At 31.7% G+C, this 21,699-nt stretch overlaps 1 protein-coding gene across 1 annotated transcript in view; it reads right to left on the reverse strand.

Annotated features, from left to right (window-relative positions):
* Positions 1-484: 484 nt before the first annotated feature.
* Positions 485-21,699, reverse strand: part of LOC143076462 (N-alpha-acetyltransferase 25, NatB auxiliary subunit-like) — a 37,914-nt gene continuing 16,699 nt past the window's right edge. The window contains exons 8-28 of the mRNA XM_076252253.1: positions 21,346-21,435; positions 20,657-20,814; positions 19,571-19,683; positions 18,875-18,940; positions 18,286-18,421; positions 15,458-15,547; positions 14,859-14,969; positions 13,761-13,830; positions 12,130-12,229; positions 10,523-10,570; positions 9,812-9,915; positions 9,243-9,295; positions 8,565-8,637; positions 8,054-8,096; positions 7,365-7,568; positions 6,787-6,910; positions 5,852-5,911; positions 5,343-5,440; positions 4,678-4,791; positions 2,770-2,919; positions 485-1,367 (exon numbers count right to left, since the gene is read on the reverse strand). Coding sequence (XP_076108368.1) covers positions 1,245-1,367; positions 2,770-2,919; positions 4,678-4,791; positions 5,343-5,440; positions 5,852-5,911; positions 6,787-6,910; positions 7,365-7,568; positions 8,054-8,096; positions 8,565-8,637; positions 9,243-9,295; positions 9,812-9,915; positions 10,523-10,570; positions 12,130-12,229; positions 13,761-13,830; positions 14,859-14,969; positions 15,458-15,547; positions 18,286-18,421; positions 18,875-18,940; positions 19,571-19,683; positions 20,657-20,814; positions 21,346-21,435 — 2,128 coding nt within the window. The 3' untranslated portion in view covers positions 485-1,244. The remainder of the gene's footprint in view (positions 1,368-2,769; positions 2,920-4,677; positions 4,792-5,342; positions 5,441-5,851; positions 5,912-6,786; positions 6,911-7,364; positions 7,569-8,053; positions 8,097-8,564; positions 8,638-9,242; positions 9,296-9,811; positions 9,916-10,522; positions 10,571-12,129; positions 12,230-13,760; positions 13,831-14,858; positions 14,970-15,457; positions 15,548-18,285; positions 18,422-18,874; positions 18,941-19,570; positions 19,684-20,656; positions 20,815-21,345; positions 21,436-21,699) is intronic.

The following is a 21,699-nucleotide window of genomic DNA, read 5'->3' on the forward strand; positions in this document are numbered from 1 at the left end:
TGATTTTAAAAACGAAAATGAAGTTTTTGACATGTCATTTTGCACAAATAAAGAGTCTATGGCAGATATGAGCACCCTGATGTGCACACTTTAAATGATGCACTGCCAATTTAACAGTTTACATCCAAACATCCAAAACAAAGTAAAGTTTAAAATCGTTTTTTTAATTTAATGTCATTATCATTGGAATGGCCATCTGATTACCATAATTGCCTTTTGTGACTTAGTCTTAAGGAATTAAAATCGGGATCAGATATAAAATGTCCGGCTGGCTCAAATGTTTTTTGGAAGCCCTGCAATAACCTCCATATATTTATGCTTTTTTATTTCGTTATTTATATACACGTACTATCAGTCTTTTAAAAAGCTGCAATTTTAGTTTGAAAAGAGCAGCAATCCTCCTTAAGCGGAGGCCAATGTCTATTCACATCTGTTCATCACACGATTACCATACTGCCATAAACATTTCTTTAAGGAAGATAGGTACAAAAAGAACACTTTTATTGATATCTGAAGCTGGTTTGTTACAGTGTATATATGTTTTTCACATATTCATAAGCGAAAATTATGTCTACATTCAATTTTACAATATATATTCATACCCTGAACACACAAATAAAAACTGTATTCAACTTCAGCAATTATTGTTGTTGTATAATACATCCACTTTCATATCAATTCTGGAAACAGTTCACCCTTTGTCAAATGGTTCATCATGTGTCACAAATGGTTAACCATGTGTTAAATGGTTCATCATGTGTCAAATGGTTCATCACATGTCAAATGATTCACCATGTGTCAAATAGTTATTCGTTCAACGAAAGCAGACAGAAGAAACTGATATTTAACTTAAAGTAGATCAAAAACAAATGATTAAAGCATCTTTCAAAGTCAAATTATGAAGCATTTTTAAATACAAAAACACAATTGTTACTCAAATTAAACTTGTGTGTGTAGAGACCCTTGGAATTGACCTGATACAGGTACAAGCAAAGTATGACGGTTCCAGAATGGACATGAATGGCAAGATAGTGTATACTATCATTCACTCACATCCAATCTTTACATATGTGCTATCTGTTACCTATTATATATCAAACTCTACGACATATTGCCTGTTCTTTTCTAAAACATTGATCAATTTGTTCATTTGCATGCATATCTTCATTAAAAATAAACCTACTGCTTTTAGCAGCCATATAAATAATACGTACAAGTATACACAGAATACAAATTAAAATATATCACAATTTGAGGTCATTTAAATACTGCATTTTGTTGTGAAGAAATTCCGTGACTTCCCATGCTGAGACCTGGTAACTTTTCTCTACTTTCTTCCACATATCTTTTTCTATGGCAGCATCTTCCTGCAAAATAATACAGAAATAAATAAGCAAAAGTCTTCTGTGTCTTAATTACAAACATCCTTGTCCTTTTCGTCACATCCAAATTTCAGTTTTGTTATTTCAAAGCATTTTACTAATATTCTGTTGGCCCAGCTACCGGGTATGTTTATTACTGGTGTTCCATCTTAACATTTTCATTGTAGTTGGTTAAATCGTCTTCATTTGGACTCTGTTTGATAGTTCTCACATCCAAAATTATACCTCATCCCCTCATTTAAAATTTTTAATGAGGAGTATGAATAATCAAAATTTTCTATCTTCACTACTACTTTGTAACAAAAGATAAACAAACCCCTGAAAACTCAGAGATAAATCTTATGTGCACCTCAACATTTCACATGGCAAAATACACTCTATTCTGAGTGTTCTTGCTTTTATTTGTACCGTTTTCCTGTCACTTAATATTTTCATTTAAGCAGTATTTTTAACATTGCAATATAAGTTGGAATTTTGGCTAGCCTAAAAACCAGGTTCAACCCATAATTTTTTCTTCAAATGTCCTGTACCAAGTAAGGACTATGGCGGTTGTTTTTTAAAGTCAATTTCTATGTATGTTGACTTAGTTTTTGTTGCAGTTCAGTGTGTCTGTTATTCTGTCTTTTCCCTCTTACAGTTAATGTGTTTCCATCGGTTTTGGTTCAGACCCCAATTTGTTTTTGCTTCATCAGTTTTAGACTTTTTGAAAGCTATTAGAAAGAATGACCACAAAGTTTGTCACATGACTTACCTCATCAACAGTTAGTGGTTCTGTTAAACTTGGGTTTGAGAGATCAATGGATAAAAATACAGGGTCAATATCTGAGACAGCTTGGTGAAGATGTCACATGACTTACCTCATCAACAGTTAGTGGTTCTGTTAAACTTAGGTTTGAGAGATCAATGGATAAAAATACAGGGTCAATATCTAGGACAGCTTGGTGAAGATGTCACATGACTTACCTCATCAACAGTTAGTGGTTCTGTTAAACTTAGGTTTGAGAGATCAATGGATAAAAATACAGGGTCAATATCTGAGACAGCTTGGTGAAGATGTCACATGACTTACCTCATCAACAGTTAGTGGTTCTGTTAAACTTAGGTTTGAGAGATCAATGGATAAAAATACAGGGTCAATATCTAGGACAGCTTGGTGAAGATGTCACATGACTTACCTCATCAACAGTTAGTGGTTCTGTTAAACTTAGGTTTGAGAGATCAATGGATAAAAATACAGGGTCAATATCTAGGACAGCTTGGTGAAGATGTCACATGACTTACCTCATCAACAGTTAGAGGTTCTGTTAAACTTAGGTTTGAGAGATCAATGGATAAAAATACAGGGTCAATATCTAGGACAGCTTGGTGAAGATGTCACATGACTTACCTCATCAACAGTTAGTGGTTCTGTTAAACTTAGGTTTGAGAGATCAATGGATAAAAATACAGGGTCAATATCTAGAACACCTTGGTGAAGATCTTTTGCTACTGTCTCCAAAGAAGTAAGATGCTGATTATAATTCTCAAATATACTTGGCTGAAATACGAGAGAAGACAAATCAGCATGGTCAATACTAATCTTTATAACTACATGAAATACATTTCTATGATTACAAATTCACCAATTTATGTGTGCTTGCTTCCCAAACTGAAGGCATGCATCTTCATGTAAGGATTGAATTCTCTGTTTGTACTGTTATTTTGTTTTGGTGTTTATGTAATATTGTCATGCACAAAACATTCAGTCAAAGTTTTCTGCTTTGGTCGGGTTGTTGTCTCTTTGACACATTCCCCCCATTTCCATCATATAAAACATCACTTTACAACATAAGGTGGTTGTTGTCTCTTTGACACATTCCCCCATTTCCATCATATAAAACATCACTTTACAACATAAGGTGGTTGTTGTCTCTTTGACACATTCCCCCATTTCCATCATAATAAACATCACTTTACAACATAAGGTGGTTGTTGTCTCTTTGACACATTCCCCCATTTCCATCATAATAAACATCACTTTACAACATAAGGTGGTTGTTGTCTCTTTGACACATTCCCCCATTTCCATCATATAAAACATCACTTTACAACATAAGGTGGTTGTTGTCTCTTTGACACATTCCCCCATTTCCATCATAATAAACATCACTTTACAACATAAGGTGGTTGTTGTCTCTTTGACACATTCCCCCATTTCCATCATAATAAACATCACTTTACAACATAAGGTGGTTGTTGTCTCTTTGACACATTCCCCCATTTCCATCATAATAAACATCACTTTACAACATAAGGTGGTTGTTGTCTCTTTGACACATTCCCCCATTTCCATCATATAAAACATCACTTTACAACATAAGGTGGTTGTTGTCTCTTTGACACATTCCCCCATTTCCATCATAATAAACATCACTTTACAACATAAGGTGGTTGTTGTCTCTTTGACACATTCCCCCATTTCCATCATAATAAACATCACTTTACAACATAAGGTGGTTGTTGTCTCTTTGACACATTCCCCCATTTCCATCATAATAAACATCACTTTACAACATAAGGTGGTTGTTGTCTCTTTGACACATTCCCCCATTTCCATCATAATAAACATCACTTTACAACATAAGGTGGTTGTTGTCTCTTTGACACATTCCCCCATTTCCATCATAATAAACATCACTTTACAACACAAGGTGGTTGTTGTCTCTTCGACGCATCCCCCCATTTCCATCATAATAAACATCACTTTACAACACAAGGTGGTGGTTGTCTCTTCGACGCATTCCCCCATTTCCATCATAATAAACATCACTTTACAACACAAGGTGGTTGTTGTCTCTTTGACACATTCCCCCATTTCCATCATAATAAACATCACTTTACAACACAAGGTGGTGGTTGTCTCTTCGACGCATCCCCCCATTTCCATCATATAAAACATCATTTTACAACACAAGGTGGTTGTTGTCTCTTTGACACATTCCCCCATTTCCATCATAATAAACATCACTTTACAACACAAGGTGGTTGTTGTCTCTTTGACACATTCCCCCATTTCCATCATAATAAACATCACTTTACAACACAAGGTGGTTGTTGTCTCTTCGACGCATCCCCCCATTTCCATCATATAAAACATCATTTTACAACACAAGGTGGTTGTTGTCTCTTTGACACATTCCCCCATTTCCATCATATAAAACATCATTTTACAACACAAGGTTGTTGTTGTCTTCCAATCAAAATGATGGAATCCTTATGAATCATCTATGTAGTTAAATATTAACAGAATATTTACCATAGTTACTGGTGATGCATCTTTCTTCTTCTTACTTTTCTTATTGAATGAAGACTTCAGTGGTTTTAATATTCTATGACAAACACCAGTTAATATCACTACATGTGACAATGTCTGAAAAAACAAACATAGTAATATTATAAGGATTGAACAAGAATTACTGCATTGGGTGTGGTTGTAGGGTATATCTATTAACATTGAATGACAGTGTTAAGTTAGAAAGATAGCTTGAATAGTTATATGAAAATATTTGAATTAAATTGTCGTAATAGTAAACAGAAAAGTTAAATTTAAGGCATAGTAGGTTAAAATGAAATTATTATAAAAAATATTATTAAACGTATTTTAAAATCATGTGATTTTTGGTAAACGCAAATGTACTAAAATTAAAATATAGTCTTTCAATTTTTTTTTTATTTGGCTTTTTTAATATTTTTTAATTCAAGTGTCACTGATGAGTCTTTTGTAAACAACACATGTCTGGCATAAAGTTTTGATACTGGTATCTATGATGACTTCAGAAAGCATGATTTTTAATTGTCTGCTTGTTATCTTATCTCTTTTTAATTTGAATTTTCTACTAACTAATGAGAATGTTGGTCTACCATTGATATCCAATACAAGTCCACTCTAATAAAAAAATGTTGAAAACTTTTGTTACATACCTCTGCTAAAAATACTAGGTTTTCTAAAACTTTGGGATTTACACATTTGTTATCGCTTTCTGACTGGACTAAACTACATCTATGTTTGGATAATAAGCCTGAAAATATATACATAGACAATAAATTCAAATGGTACGGATATTTCATTCTTTTCTTTCACATTTATGCAACTAAAAATTCTAAAAACAGATCTAGGCCCATTTCAGCTTTCCTGACCGGTACAAATAATATTTTCAGTGTAAAGACTATCAAACCATTTAAAGTGTACTAAATTTGCTTGAATTTCAGAGCAATAAATGTGTACTTTGAGTAATAGCATGATTCATCATTTGTTACCAGTATACAAATATTGTTTTTAAGCATTAAACATATATACAGGCAGCATAGTTCATAAGTAATATAGAAAGGTAGTAAGGCATTTTGCATTCAATTTCATCAAAATAAAAATTCTCATATTTGTTTGCCACAAAAAGAAGACTTTTAAAAGAAAGAAAAAAAACATAATTCACCTTCTAATATGTTAGGAACACAGGATTTCAGTTTCTCTTCTTGTTCATCATCTTTGCTATCTGTAAACAAAAATGAAAGAAATTCATTATATTGCATAGGGAAATAATTTATTCAACTCAATAACATAGTAAATGTTTCATATTTAGCAATGTTTAAAAGATTTGACTGTGGTTATTCCTGACGTTTGCAACACATGAATTATCTCCCCCCAACTTACCAAAGCCTTCCCCCTGAAGTTTGTACACATGATTATCTCCCCCTAACTTATCAAAGCCTTCCTCCTGAAGTTTGTACACATGAATTATCTCCCCCTAATATACCAAAGCCTTCCTCCTGAAGTTTGTACACATGAATTATCTCCCCCTAACTAACCAAAGCCTTCCTCCTGAAGTTTTTACACATGAATTATCTCCCCCTAACTTACCAAAGCCTTCCTCCTGAAGTTTGTACACATGAATTATCTCCCCCTAACTAACCAAAGCCTTCCTCCTGAAGTTTGTTTACATGAATTATCTCCCCTTAACTTACCAAAGCCTTCCTTCTGAAGTTTGTACACATGAGTTATCTCCCCCTAACTTACCAAAGCCTTCCTCCTGAAGTTTGTACACATGAATTATCTCCCCCTAACTTACCAAAGCCTTCCTCCTGAAGTTTGTACACATAAATTATCTCCCCTAACTTACCAAATCCTTCTTCCTGAAGTTTGTACATATGAATTATCTCCTAACTTACCAAAGCCTTCCTCCTGAAGTTTGAACACATGAATTATCTCCCCCTAACTTACCAAAGCTCCTGAAGTTTGTATACATGAATTATCTCCCCCTAACTTACCAAAGCCTTCCTCCTGAAGTTTGTACACATGAATTAACTCCCCCTAACTTACCAAAGCCTTTCTCCTGAAGTTTGTACACATAAATTATCTCCCCTAACTTACCAAAGCCTTCCTCCTGAAGTTTATACACATAAACAACAGTGTCTACCATTTGTGTGAAGATTTGACTATGGTTATCACTTAAGTAACTGGATAATTTTGTTGGATAAGGTCCTTGTGTAGGATACTGAAATGAGAAAAAAACATTTGTTTAAGACATCAGATATAATATGTATGTCAGTATTCTATAAATAGTTTTCTAGGACAATATGATTTATTGTTTATACTTAATAATGTGCGGCTGCAAATATCATATGCATTGAAGATACAAGTATTTAAATAAAAATAAATGGGGGTGATGACATTACTTGCATAAGAGACATAACTGATAAATTGTAAAAGTGACCAAATTTGTACTTGATCTGAGTTTTGTTGAAAGTATTATGTAAAAGTATCATATCATTTTGGTGAGGCAAACTTAAGTTCTTGAATAGAAAAGATAAAAATCGGCAATTTTTCCATTTATAAAGATAACTCTTGAACTGTTTAAGTGACACCACCAAAATTCAAACTTGATCTGTATTTCGTGGTAATAAGCATTGTGTATGTAAATACTGTAAATAGAATTTATTAACACCTACCTTGTATGGTTTTGAAAAATCCTGAATATTTGTTAAATGATCCTTAAATTGTTTGATTAGATCTTCTAACACTTCATTCATGGGTCTGACCTTTTCATGGTCTACCCCATTTCTATTGTTTATATTTCCAATGGACTGCTGTCCTAATATTACACATGCACCAAGAATTCTTAAACTTAAATCTCGAACTTGTATCCACGCTTTCTGTAAAATAAATATATAAACATTTGTTTTAGTTCACATTTCGCTCTAATATAAGAATTTTCTAATTGGACTATGAAGACATGTTAGACTGACAACAAATACAAGTTTCAAGTCAAATTTCTATAAAGAAAAACACAAATTTTGAACATATACACACATGCGTATATCAGATCACTTTGGTGTATGCTTTGGTTCCCACTTGAACCTGATGTAGCAGTAAAATCTTCTGTTCCCATCTTTACCCGAAATTTTATTCTTCAGAACTATAAATATTCTAGTAAAAATAAAAAGCCTTGTGTCAAATCTAAACTTGCTATTAGAAATCAGAAATACTCAAATAAGCAAACTTTTCCAAACATCTATAGCATTTTTGAAATAAGGTGCTACATGAAAATTATCATGAACATAAGTTTATTTTAATGGTCAAATACAATTGTCATGATGATCATCAGGAATACATATTTTGGAATCATTGTGAAAATTACCTCTTCTTTGAATGAATACTCTTCTGCCTCCTTGATATTACACCTGAAAAAAGATACATAATTATTAGTTTTGGTTCCACAATTTGGACAATTATGTACCGTTTATCACCTTTTCAGCATATCTATATCTTTCCTGAAATTTATTAAGCAAAAGCAGCAAATAAGCTCAGAAAGGGTTCATATTGTGTCAAGCAACTTATTTAACATTTTCATAAGGTGTAAAATTGTTTGGTGGGTCATGATCTGCTTTCTCTTATAGAGCACTTGAGCTTGACTTTGATTTTTGGTGAGATTGCATTGCTCAATGGAAATTTTTTATAGAGCAATTTGTAGAGATTCGTTTTGTCTTTTCAAAGAGTTTTAATTCCAAACCATCCCCCCCCCCCCCCCCCCCTGGATTCTGTATGCCTCTCTTAAACTTATAAGTCTTGATGCTCCCTTAATCTTCTGACTTTTTTCCCTTCTTTACCATTTATTTATTATCAAATTAAAATATGATTTTCATACTTACTTGACAGGACAGGCCCAAGCTCTCATCAAAGATAAATCCCTGTTGTCACACAGATCTTCATAGGGGGTCCTTTCTAGAAATATAAATAATGTGCCGACCTGAGCATACAAAAATTACCAAGCACAGATTAATTATTCATACAAAGTGAAATGTTTTCCATTTTGTAATTGCATGACTTTCATAGCTTTACTATAATGAATAAGCTCATTGTGGAAGGCTGTATGGTAAGCTTTAGTTGTTCACATACTTGTCCTTTGATTTTTTTTATCCATCATGTCTGTTTGTTTTATTCACACATCGTTGTCAATATAATGGAATTTTATGCAACTGTCATACAAGTGAGAGGTTTAGCTAGCTATAAAACAATGTTTAATTGACCCTTTCTACTTAAGAAAATACTTGTACCAAGTCAGAAATATGACAGTTGTCCATTCTTTTTGTCATTTGTTTAGGGACTTTCCTTCTTGAATCTTCCTCAGAGTTCAGTATTTTTGTGATTTAACTTTTTGTTCTATGTTCTAACAGGAGAATGTCTCTTCACAGAAATTTCAGTTTTGATTGTAACCGACAAACTCCCTGTGGTCTGAAGAGCTAGGGATAATCTATAACTATAAGGATTATAGGAAAATCAAAGGATGGCAAAATGTAAGATGATCTATGGTTTATTAAGTTTCCTACCTTTGTCAGGAGCTAGTGCCATGTATGACACCATTAATTCTGTTTTCTGATGTCTACAAAAAATTGGTTTATTTGCATTAAGAATTATTAAGATGTATTTACCAAAAAAATCCCTGTAAAATTAATATTTTTTAGAACATAAAGTAGAGAAAGTTAGCCTTAGGATGAATAGTATTTTAACATCCAATTCGCCGTTTCAGAATCTAATGCATCCTGGGTAATTTTTTCAAAAGTGTACACTAAAACGTTGTGATTGGTTAAAAATGTCATAAACAATGGAAATTCAACCAATGATGTGACGTTATTTTCATTTTGGTGTACGAACAATGAAATTTCCCATCATTCTTTAGATTCTGAAACAGCCAATTGCAACAATTACTGTATATATGGAACAGTAACTTTGGAATTTTGCATCTTTAATTAAATGTTTATAATTAAATAACTTAAGATTTTATCTCTGTTGTTTACACCAGCAATTTTTTATCACAACCTGATATTTTTCTTCCTCTTGATATTTTGTACATTCTTTAGATATTTGTTTCCACTACTTACAGATATGAGGTACTTACTTTGCAGTTTCCATTCCCATGTCCAGCAACATACTTTCTACTTGAGCACTTATATACTGTATAGAGTTCTGTAATCTGTTACGGAATTTCACAAACTCATTTATCTACAAAACAAAAGGATATATCACTAGTAAGTTTGTGCTTATTTTATCACATAGTTTTTCAAATATTTAGATTTTGTGTTCATTTCTGCTGCGCATGCACTTAATACAAGGATGTAAATTGAAACTGCTTTTATCAAATTCGTTATTTTTCCATATATTTATTTCTCAAATATTATGTTCCAACTGAATTTTTCTTGGTCAAATGAATCATTTCAATAAACAAATATCCAACAGTCCATTGAGAAGTAACTAGAAATCTGACCTAAGTACTCAGAAATATAGTTCATAGCTAGTGGAATAAGATTTGTTTTAGTAGCTATCATGACTATATTTTTGTTTATTACAAGACTAAACAATTATTTTACTCATTAACTAAAACCATATCAAATCTTCTTTGATAAAACATAATATTCACAGCAGGAAAAATTACGACAGGTAAATATTCAACCACATTGGTCAACCTCTGTGAATATCATAACCGGGGTTGATACAATATTAATCATTGCATCAACATCATCAAAAGTCAATAATTGTTTATAAATTTTAAAAACAAAATGAATAGTTTTGTACATATCATGAAAAGTTAAAAAAAAAACAAAACACATACCTTGTTAAAAGAGCCATACTTGTAGGAAGCTATGAGATATTCTGCTGTCTGGAACATATAATGAGTTAATGTTATCACAGAAACATCAACAATCGTAATTTAAAATATTTAGGCAACATTATAAGGCCAAGTAAAATCAATTAGTAGATTTTCATCCAAATTTTTGAAATAAATGGGGCGGGTGGGAGGATTTTATTTTTTAAATTTTATTTCATATGAAACCCTTGTCATGAGTTCTTCATACCGCAGGGTATATGCTAGTGGAACACAAGCTTGTATAATGTATATACATGCCGTAAAAGGAATCCTACACTATTTTTTAAACTCTTAAATGAAAATCCCTGATTGGCAACCACTGTTATACATGTAATTGCCCCTTTAGAAACCTATTTATAGTATACATCAAAAAGAAGAAAAATGCCCCCTTCAGTTGGACTATACCTACACCAAATTTATTTTGCTTTCTAAGCAATGGTTTGTAGTCCCCATAAAATCAATATTGTATTGGTACAATTGTATGCAACACAAGTATTATGAGTACAGAATAAAATGTAAACTCAGTATTGAAAGTACAATGTAAAACATGAACTTAACCGAAAAGTAGTTTAATGACTAAATTGAAGGTATTGGGATAGTTACAAAGGGTGTTTGCTGTTTGTCAACAAAAACAACAGCCATGGGTAAATATAAGGGCTTGTTATAATTAAAATGCGTGTTTGTCGACTTTTTTTTCTCAACATACGGTCATAAATCAAACAAGTTCGTGCGTGTGCCAATTCCTTTAAACCAGTCATGTTTTTTGTACCAATTTGTTCTATGATTCTTGCGCTTTGGATATCATTCACAGTCCAAATTTCCTGACACAAAGTCGTTGTATAAATAAAGAAAAAACATGGTTTTCGATTCACTTGGGACTACTGCAATTTGCGTTCAAGGACAATGCATTTTACTCGTAACTCAAATATTTCACGCCCTTCTCGTTATCAATCTCTATTCTCGGTAGAAGATGTTGTCATTATAGAGCAGCAGAATATGTCGACTTAATCATTTTTGTTAGATTACTCGAAGAAATACAAAAACGAAATTTGAAACAGGAAGTTTTGAATGTAACGAAATTATCGATGGTTCCCGGTAACGGACATGAACAAAATCCGGAAATCGTATTTTTGTTAAATAAAAAAAATCGGGGCGGGACGATTTCAGAGGGGCGGGCGGGGATGAAAATCTAGCAATTAATTTTAATTGGCCTAATGGTACATTTTATCAGTTTTTCGCTTTAAAGGCTTATAAAAGGATTAAAAATTAATCACAAATTGATTTTATTTCTTACAAAACTATCTCAAATCAAATTAAAATGAATTTTATAAACAAATACATATGAAAAGATATTATTCATTGATTGGTATACAATTTTTGCTTAGGACAGAAAAATCCCATTCTTTTATGCTGAAGCCCACCCCCAAGTGCAGGTTTTTCTCTCTTCATTGAAAATCCATTTGTGGCCATGTGATATTTTTTACTCTTTGATCGGGCTGTCATCTCTTTGACACATTTCCCATATGATATCCATTCTTTATTTTACAAATGAAACAATTTTTCATCCTTACCTCTTTGTGATTGACAGCAAAAAATTTCAACATGGATCCATAAGTGGCACATGCGGCCATAAAATGTCCCAGTCGACCAATGTGATTAAATATTGTATGACTGAAATGACAAATGTAAATATATTCTTCAAATATTCAGTACATTCCATAACTAAGTGTTTACAAATAAGTTCAATAAGACAATGTGGTATGACTGCCAATGAGACTACTCTCCACAAGAGACCAAATGATACAGAAATTAACTATAGGTCCCGTTACAACCTTCAATAATGAGCAAAGGGATATTTACACAATAGCTTCTACCTCTTAGCATTACCCACTCTTTTTGCCAAAAATTTTCCCACTAGCATTCACTACTTTTAAATTAAATATTTTTTGTAGTACAATAATTGATCTCTAAACTTCTATTAAAATCCTGTAGCTCTTTTTACTAAAATCTAAAGTGTAAAATTAATCTTACAATAAAAATATTTAGTTGAATTGTTAAGGAATTTTTTTACACTTATGATAAATTTTACACTTCAGATATTTTGTGAAAAGGGCATTGTAGTAAAAATGTTCACATCACTAGATACACATTTTTTTTCAAAATTTGCTAGACTGTTTAGACTTTAAAGGGGCACTAGCTAAGAGATATGTAAAAAATCTAAAGTTTGATTTTTTTTCTGTTCAACCAATAATGAAAGTGAAATAGTGAAATAACAATTCACTTTTTGCAGACAAAAAATTTCAATATTGTCAAATTACGCTAAGAAACATTGATAATTAGTAATTCACTTGCAAGTGAACGAGTCGACCTCTTTAAAACCGTATTCATGTAACTTCAATTTAACCCCTAGCTAGAGATTGGCAACGTATGCATTGTATGTGTACTGGTTATTTAAAGAAAAAGAATGTCAACAGTGAAAGTTAAACTACGGTAAATCATTTGATTACTAAGTCGATGCACATAAAATCATACTTATACAGTTAAAAACGAGAAACATCTATTATTAATCTATAAAATAAAATAAAAAAGACCTATAAAAATCCAATTGCACGAGTTAGTTTAATCTATTCATATCTTTATTTATGTTTACATCGCTTAGGCCAATTAAAATTAATTGGTAGATTTTCATCCCCGCCCGCCCCTCTGAAATCGTCCCGCCCCGATTTTTGTTATTTTGAAAAATTTTCGATTTCCGGATTTGTTCCATCTCCGTTTCCGGTAACCGTTAAAAATTGTGTTTTCTTCCAAACTTCCTGTTTCAAATTTGGAAATAAAAATAAAAAAATAAAATCCTCCCACCCGCCCCACTTTTTTCAAAAATTTGGATGAAAATCTACTAATTAATTTTAGTTGGCCTTATATGGTCATCTGAGGTCAAATCAATTGGTAATTAGATGGCGTCTGGACTAAATTACACACGAAACGAACTTATATATTATCTACCCCATGCTCTGTAAACTGTTTCTTTTAGACTTTTGATAGTTTGGATAAATGTTTTACATTGTTATAAATCAAATATGAGAATTTGAGTCAAATCGGTGACCATGAATTTGACAGCTAGTGCCCCTTTAAGAAATCTTTTGGTTTTATGTCCTTGAGGTCTACAGAATGTGTTTGAGTATACTATAAATGTCTGACATACCCTAATGTATCATTCATGATATGTTTGACCTCTAAACTTTCGTAAAGCGTGTGACATGGTCCATATACACCTGTAATACAAAATCAAATGTTTTATTATTATATACAAACCTAAATTATTCAGAAACCTTAGTGACACGTACATTTAAAACTGGTAGAATTGTAGAAATATAGACTGAAATATCTCTAAACATTTAAGTAAGTCAGTAAAACAAAATTAAACTTATAAAGTTTAAATTCATGAAACTGTATAATAATTCTAAAGTTGTAAAGTTTAACATGATATTTTTGTTCATCCTTCTAATTCAATCACTGAATATCTATTGATTTTTACATTGCATGTAATGATGACAGATAAAAATTAAATTTCTTGGGAAAATGTTTAATCTATTTCAGATAACTTTTAACCCACCCCTGCACAGTTGAGTTAAGTAGCTGTTTCATGTGACGACAAGGGGAAAAAAATTGAGGATACAATATTTTGATATTTTCTAATATTTTTTTACATGCTAAAAAACATTCCAAAGATTCTTTCAAATATATATAAAAAAAAATGTGATATGATTGCCAATGAGACAACTCTCCACAAGAGACAAAATGAGACAGAAATTAACAACTATAGGTCACTATCAGGCCTTCAACATAAGCAAAGCCCATACTGCATATTCAGCTTTAAAAGGTCTCGAAATGACAATGTAAAACAATTCAAACAAGAAAACTAAGGGCCTTATTTATATAAAAAAAATGAACGAAAAACAAATACAATATATACGTAACATATAAACAAATGACAAACACTGAATTACAGGCTCCTGACTTGGGACAGGCACATACATACATAGTGTGGCGGGTTAAACATGTTAACAGGATCCCAACCCTCCCCTAACCTGGGCCATTTTTCTCAATACAATCAAGAGATCTAGATATTTAAATATGTTTACAGGTTTAATCACAGGAATCTAGATGATTTTATTCACAACATCTAAACAATATTTTGTACAGATCTCGATTCAATTTTAATTTAACTAAAAAAATCCAAGAAAACTGGTTAAAAATACATCTGCTAAATTTATCTATTTGGTGACTTGTATTTATTTACCCATGATGCAGTATAATCTCATAAGTAGTACTTTGATTTGGAAGTTTGAGATACTTTTCTTCATTCCTTTCTCTAATTGCACTATACCCTGCCATAAATACTTTGTGTCCTCTGTAAAGTAAAACATCAAAACATATATCATAAAATAGCCTGAGTTTAGATATATTGTGCAAGATTTTTATTATTCAAAGCCTTGTAACAGTATACATATTGCAACAATTAAAACTTGCTGTTAATATTTCATGGCCCTTCTTGAAATTGTAATAATTTAGCTCCAATTTTTGAAGATTTTCATCAATCGCAATTATTATTAACGCAGATACATATTTTGTATTTACAGTAAATATCAGCACAATTGGAAAATTTGTCTGATGCTCAGCTTTTTGTTACGGTATCAAGACCATATAAACCATGGCTTTCAAAATAATTATAATTATTGGAAATTATACTTTAATTAACAATTTTATCATATTAACTTATCATGTATGTAAAATTTAGCATAAACAGCAAATTGTATATTCTGTACTTGTTTTTTTGTAATATCTTTTTTTTTTAAATAAATCAAATTCTCTTTTATCTGTTAATACTTCTAAACTTGCCTGTTTCTTCCCATATATCAACAAGTAAATGAACAGCTAACAATAAATAATTATCACTAAACTGTACGTCTGTGGCTAATAAATCTTTACCTGAGGAAATAAAAACAATATCTCTAAATTGAAATCATATTAATTTAAACAAAAATGTGTCCCAAGTACACTGATGCCCCATCCGCACTATCATTTTCTATGTTCAATGGACAGTGAAAATGGGATAAAATCTCTAATTTGGCCTTAAAATTAGAAAGATCATATTGTAGGAAACATGTTTACTAAGTTTCAAGTTGATCAGACTTCAACTACAGCAAAAACTACCTCGACCAAAAACTTAACCTGATTCGGGACAAACGGACGGACGAATGGAGGGACGTACAGAAGGACGAACAGACCAGAAAACATAATGCCCATAAATGGGGCATAAAAAAAGTTCCCTTTCTTTTCTAGTCATATGCAGTGTCATTAGAAGTACCAAATTAGGTTTATTTTGGCTAACAATTATTGTTCTAATTTCATAAATGTTAATTGCACAATGTTAAAGCAAGCATGTACTGTAACATACAACTTAGATGAATTGCTGTCAAATTTTATATTAACCACCAGCAACCATTTTTATTGAATATTTACCATCTACTTGAACTGTCATAAAATTATTAAACCTAAAACAGCAAATAATCAAATAAATGTAAATTCATATCCCCAATTTCAAGCAATATTCATTTCAACACCTAACAAGAATGTGTCTCCAGTACACAGATGCCCCACTTGCACTATCATTTTCTATGTTCAGTGGACTGTAAAATTGGGGTCAAAACTCTTATTTGGCATTAAAATTAGAAAGATCATATCATAAGGAACATGTGTACCAAGTTTCAAGTTGATTGGACTTCAACTTCATCAAAAACTACTTTGACCAAAAACTTTAACCTGAAGCAGGACGAACGGACGTACCGACGAACGGACAGACAGATGAATGGACATACAGACCAGAAAACATAATGCCTCTCTTCTATCGGGGCATAAAAATGTCTATACCAATTAAAAACAGAATAAAAGTATTGTCTAAAATTATTAAAATATTTTTGTAAAAGGATTGAAAATGTGGGACTAGACAAAGCATGGTTATCATCATTTAACAGCAACTCCTAAAACTATTTTAAATAAACAATTTGCCAAAATCATCAATTTTCAATGTTTAGCCAACAATGTAAAATTATGCTGCATTAATCAACATTGTTGTAGATAACATTGTACTGAAACTATTTGTGAGCTTTATACAGACAGTATAGGTTGTGGACAAATAAAGCTTAGGTTTATACATAAATCTTTACTTAAGAAATAATTCCTTCATGTCATGCTCTATGCTCATTTTAACATGGGTAGGCATTATATTTGTCGATATTTTACACTGAGCGTTAGCGAGGTGTAAATTGTGGTCAAATATAATGCCTACCCATGTTAAAATGAGCATAGAGCATGACATGAAGGAATTATTTCGATTCTAATAGGACAAATACAGTATTTTTATAGGTCGAAGCGTACGAAAATACTGTAAAAATGTTTGGCTTTTCCCGTTTCCTCCCTGAGGAGTCTGTGCATTATATTTCATATTTGATAAGTTTTAAAAAATTGGAGCAGGGTAAATATATGTTGTTTTATAAAAATTTGTAAGGGTTCCGCGGAACCCAGTGTCTCGCCTACTTTTGCTGTTAATCGCAGACTCAACAAAAATGAGGAAAAACATCAATAAAAATTTCCCTCTCTGTACTGTCTTTTGATTGAAAGAAGCTTCCAAGCTTGGTAAAAAATCCAGGATAGTTTATGAATCTAATAAATGTTTTATAAACTTTAACTGCAGACTGTATGTAATGTTAACTCAGAGACATATAATGTATTATATGTCTCTGGTTAACTGGAAGAAAAACTAAGTCCATTTATAAGTAAAATACGGAAAAAGTGAATTTTTTTTTTACAAAATTTACTTCTGAATAATATCTTATGATCAGAAACAAGCTTCTGTTCAAGTTTGGTACAAATCAAGGATAGTTTATGAAAGTTATTAAAATTTTTAAAACTTTAACCACAGAGTGAATGTAATGTTTCCTCGCAGAAAAACTAAGTCCATTTATAAGTAAAATACGGAAAAGTGGAAATTTATTTTTGCAAAATTTTCTTCTTGATACTATCTTATGATCATAAACAAGCTTCTGTCCAAGTTTGGTACAAATCAAGGATAGTTTATGAAAGTTATTAAAATTTTAAAAACTTTAACCACAGAGTGAATGTATGTTTCCTCGCAGAAAAACTAAGTCCATTTATAAGTAAAATACGGAAAAAATGGAATTTTATTTTTACAAAATTTACTTCTGGATACTTTCTTATGATCATAAACAAGCTTCTGCCCAAGTTTGGTAGAAATTCAGTATAGTTTAAGAAAGTTATTAAAATTTCAAAAACTTTAACCACAGAGTGAATATTTGTGGACGCCGCCGCCGCCGACGACGACGGAATGTAGGATCGCTTAGTCTCGCTTTTTCGACTAAAGTCGAAGGCTCGACAAAAATATATAATAAAAGTTTATGTTAGCTGCTTAAATGTATATATTTTAAAGGGTAACGATAGAAATAACGTTAATATACACAGTAAGTTCGTGCGCATGTGTCAAACATATTTTGTGCTCATTAGAACACGGTTTTGTTTACAAAGCGTAATAAGGACGTCATATTAGAATCCTTTACATTTTAATTTCTAATTGCAGCATAAAATGAACAAATCACTGGTTGCCACACTAGCGCTGTAATTGATAACTACCAATCATATTGCAAACTTACCAAAATCTAAACCATGTAGGTGTCTAGATAGAAATTCTTTGGTTAATACTAATCTATGTTCTATAGGTTGTCGATGAAAGATCCCCAGATTTCTCTTCAGTTTACAGATCGTTACATGTCTCTGCATCTGTTTGACCTGTAAATGTAGTAATGGTACCTTTGTATAAAACAATCAGGAAATCAGAAGGCAAGACATATATAAAATATAGAGTTGCATGAATCTGTTGATTCTTCTAAAATATTTATAATAATCTAGAGCAGTAAAAACAACTACACACATCTGTTTCATAACATATTTTGTGGAAAATTAAAGTTTCAGCAATTTTTCCGTTAGTAAAGGGCTTTACTCTAGAATGGTAGAAGTGAAGCTATCTTAATTAAAAATCGATCTGCGTTTTGTGGTAATAAACATTGTGTATGAGTTTCATAACATTTGGTTGAGGCAATTTCTATAAGTTAGAGAATGGAAACCAAGTTTGGGATGTAAGGACAGACCTACAGAAGGACAAGGGTAAAACTTGATGACTCATCCATTACGGCATAAAAATAACTGAATGTATTACTGAAACATATCTTATTTTAAACTTACATTTGATGCGAAAGTGATATCACTAGTTTTACACATATCTAATGTTTCTGACAATGTATCAATCAGCTGAAATAGAAAATAAAAGTATTTATAAAGATTTGGTGTTTTGTTAATTGGTTTAGATAAAGAACATGATGGAGAAGATATCCTTTTTTATTATTACACTTAAAAAATATACTTAAGAAACAAATTCTCCCTGATTCACTTGGTGGAAAACTTTTTATCCCTTGTTGAAGGCTGTACAGTGACTGAAAGATTCTCATATCCACACCATTTTAACTCTGGTAAATTGCTGTCTCATTGCCAAACATAACATATTTCCCTATTTCTAAATACAAATATGTGTAATCTTTTAGCCATTTTTTTTTGGTCATCTTGACAAAGGATCATTCTTTCAAAATTTTCCCTCATTTAGCCAGGTGGTGATATATTAAAGAATGTCAATGAAATACATCTTCTAGTAAATTCAATGATTCTTTGAAAAACTGAAATTAACATCTGTTTTATATATTACAGTGCTGAAATATCAAAGTTATAAAACGGAAGTGAAAATTCAAATGTCAATTTATCTAACATTTTGTCTCTAACATAAAATATGTTATGATATAAAGGCCAAGTAAGTGTTTCCATTTGATTTTTCTCAAGACATAATTCCACTACCCAGAATTCTAACACAATTTGGCATAAACACTTTACCTGTTGTCCTTCTTCCTCACTGAGTAAATCTCTGTAAATTGTCAGATCTTCTACACAACAAAACTTATCTCCAAATAATTCATAATATTCTATCATCAATGGCAAGGGGGATACTGAAAAACACAACAAAACTTATCTCCAAATAATTCGTAATATTCTATCATCAATGGCAAGGGGGCTACTGAAAAACACAACAACACTTATCTCCAAATAATTCGTAATACTCTATCATCAATGGCAAGGGGGCTACTGAAAAACACAACAAAACTTATCTCCAAATAATTCCTAATATTCTATCATCAATGGCAAGGGGGATACTGAAAAGACAATTATACGTTGTTTTTTTTTACTTAATATAAAATTATATGTTTACAGTGTAAATTCATTGTATCTAGAACTCATTAGTATTCACTTCAGGACCTTTATGACCTTAACTCAAATTGAGTTCAATATCATGTTATTTTATTACAAATTTAATTAAGTCTTTAAGTCATTAAGTCTTTGTAATGTAACAAAAAGACAAGTGAATCTGTTAGCTATATATTGCTCCCTTATTATACCCATGCCCGCTTAAAGTATTCAGTCAACAGGAAGTTGTGGAGTAATGAATCTGAAAATGCATCACATTGTATAGCTGACTTATATAAACCTTGAAACCAAATTTCAGAAATCCTTGTATTGTAGTTTCTAAGAAAAATGTGACGAAAATTTTCAACTTGGCTATCATCACATGCATCAGTAAACTGATACAACTTCAGTGTTTGGTAAACAGGAAGTTGTTGAGTGATAAATCTAAAAATGCATCACATGGTAAAGTTGACTTATATAAACCTTAAAACTAAATTTCAGAAATCCTCATGATGTAGTTCCTGAGAAAGATGGAATGAAAAATATTCAACATGTTCAAAGCGGGTGTATAAAAACACAACAAAAACACTGGAAAGTTAAGATATCAATTTTGTTGATTTTGAAATGTTTTCATCTGAATTAATAGATGCAAGTGGTAATCATTTTTTTAATTCTTAAAAAGACTTGGTAAATATGCATCAAAATTCTAAAAAAAAGCCACTCATTTGCATGCTATACCTGATAAAGGTTTACTACTACCAGTCTGTCTCAATACTTTGATTAATTCCAATCTTGCTAAATATGGTCCTCGTAATAATCGGTTATCAGCCTGCCATGTTAAAATCTCCTGTATGAAAGTCAAAGCCATTTCTGATGTGTAGTGAACTTCTGAATAGCTTCAAAAAAATATTACAATATACATTATCATGAAACCGAAATTTTAAACATCTCTAATCTTAGCTGAGTTTATATTTTTTTGGGTCGAACCTGTTCTAATTGCAAAATTAACAAAAATAAATTATTGGAAGAAATTTCCAATTTTCCAGTACCTTTCATTGCCGCGGATTCATTATTATTAGTTCGAAACAAATTTTCGTGAATTTCATGGGTACAAGTAAACCATGAAATTAAATGTTCATCAAATGACAAGTTTTCCATAGGCTTTTGTGTAGACCATGGCAAAACCATGAAGTTTAATATTCACAAACATACAAGATTTCCTTTATCCCCCAAAATTGGTACCAACAGTATAATTAAACAGAAAACTTTGGATTAAAGAGATTTCTTTACATATTTAAAATCCTGTAATTATCACAGGTAGAATCTATTAAGAAAATTCAATACAAATATCATTTAAAACATTGTGATTGGATATACATGTATTTATATCAAACAACATGATGTCCCTGAGTAGGAGATTTTCTTACCTGTCGTCATTTTCCAATGGTGTCCAATCAGTTGATTCTAATTTTATACATGATGAAATATAGTTCTGCCAATTTATCCAATGGTCAGGACTGTGAAAAGAAAACAGTCAAAAAATGGTATTTTAAGGTTGTCACTAGTATAACATGTATGTATGTTACCATGTATTCCCGTTTGAATGGTTTTACACTAGTAATTTTGGGGCCCTTTATAGCTTGTTGTTCGGTGTGAGCCAAGGCTCCATGTTGAAGGCCCTACATTGACCTATAATGGTTTATTTTTTTTAAATTGTTATTTGGATGGAGAGTTGTCTCATTGGCACTCACACCACATCTTCCTATATCTATGTATGTTAC

Source organism: Mytilus galloprovincialis, chromosome 5 (assembly GCF_965363235.1).
Source record: "Mytilus galloprovincialis chromosome 5, xbMytGall1.hap1.1, whole genome shotgun sequence".
Taxonomy (NCBI): domain Eukaryota; kingdom Metazoa; phylum Mollusca; class Bivalvia; order Mytilida; family Mytilidae; genus Mytilus; species Mytilus galloprovincialis.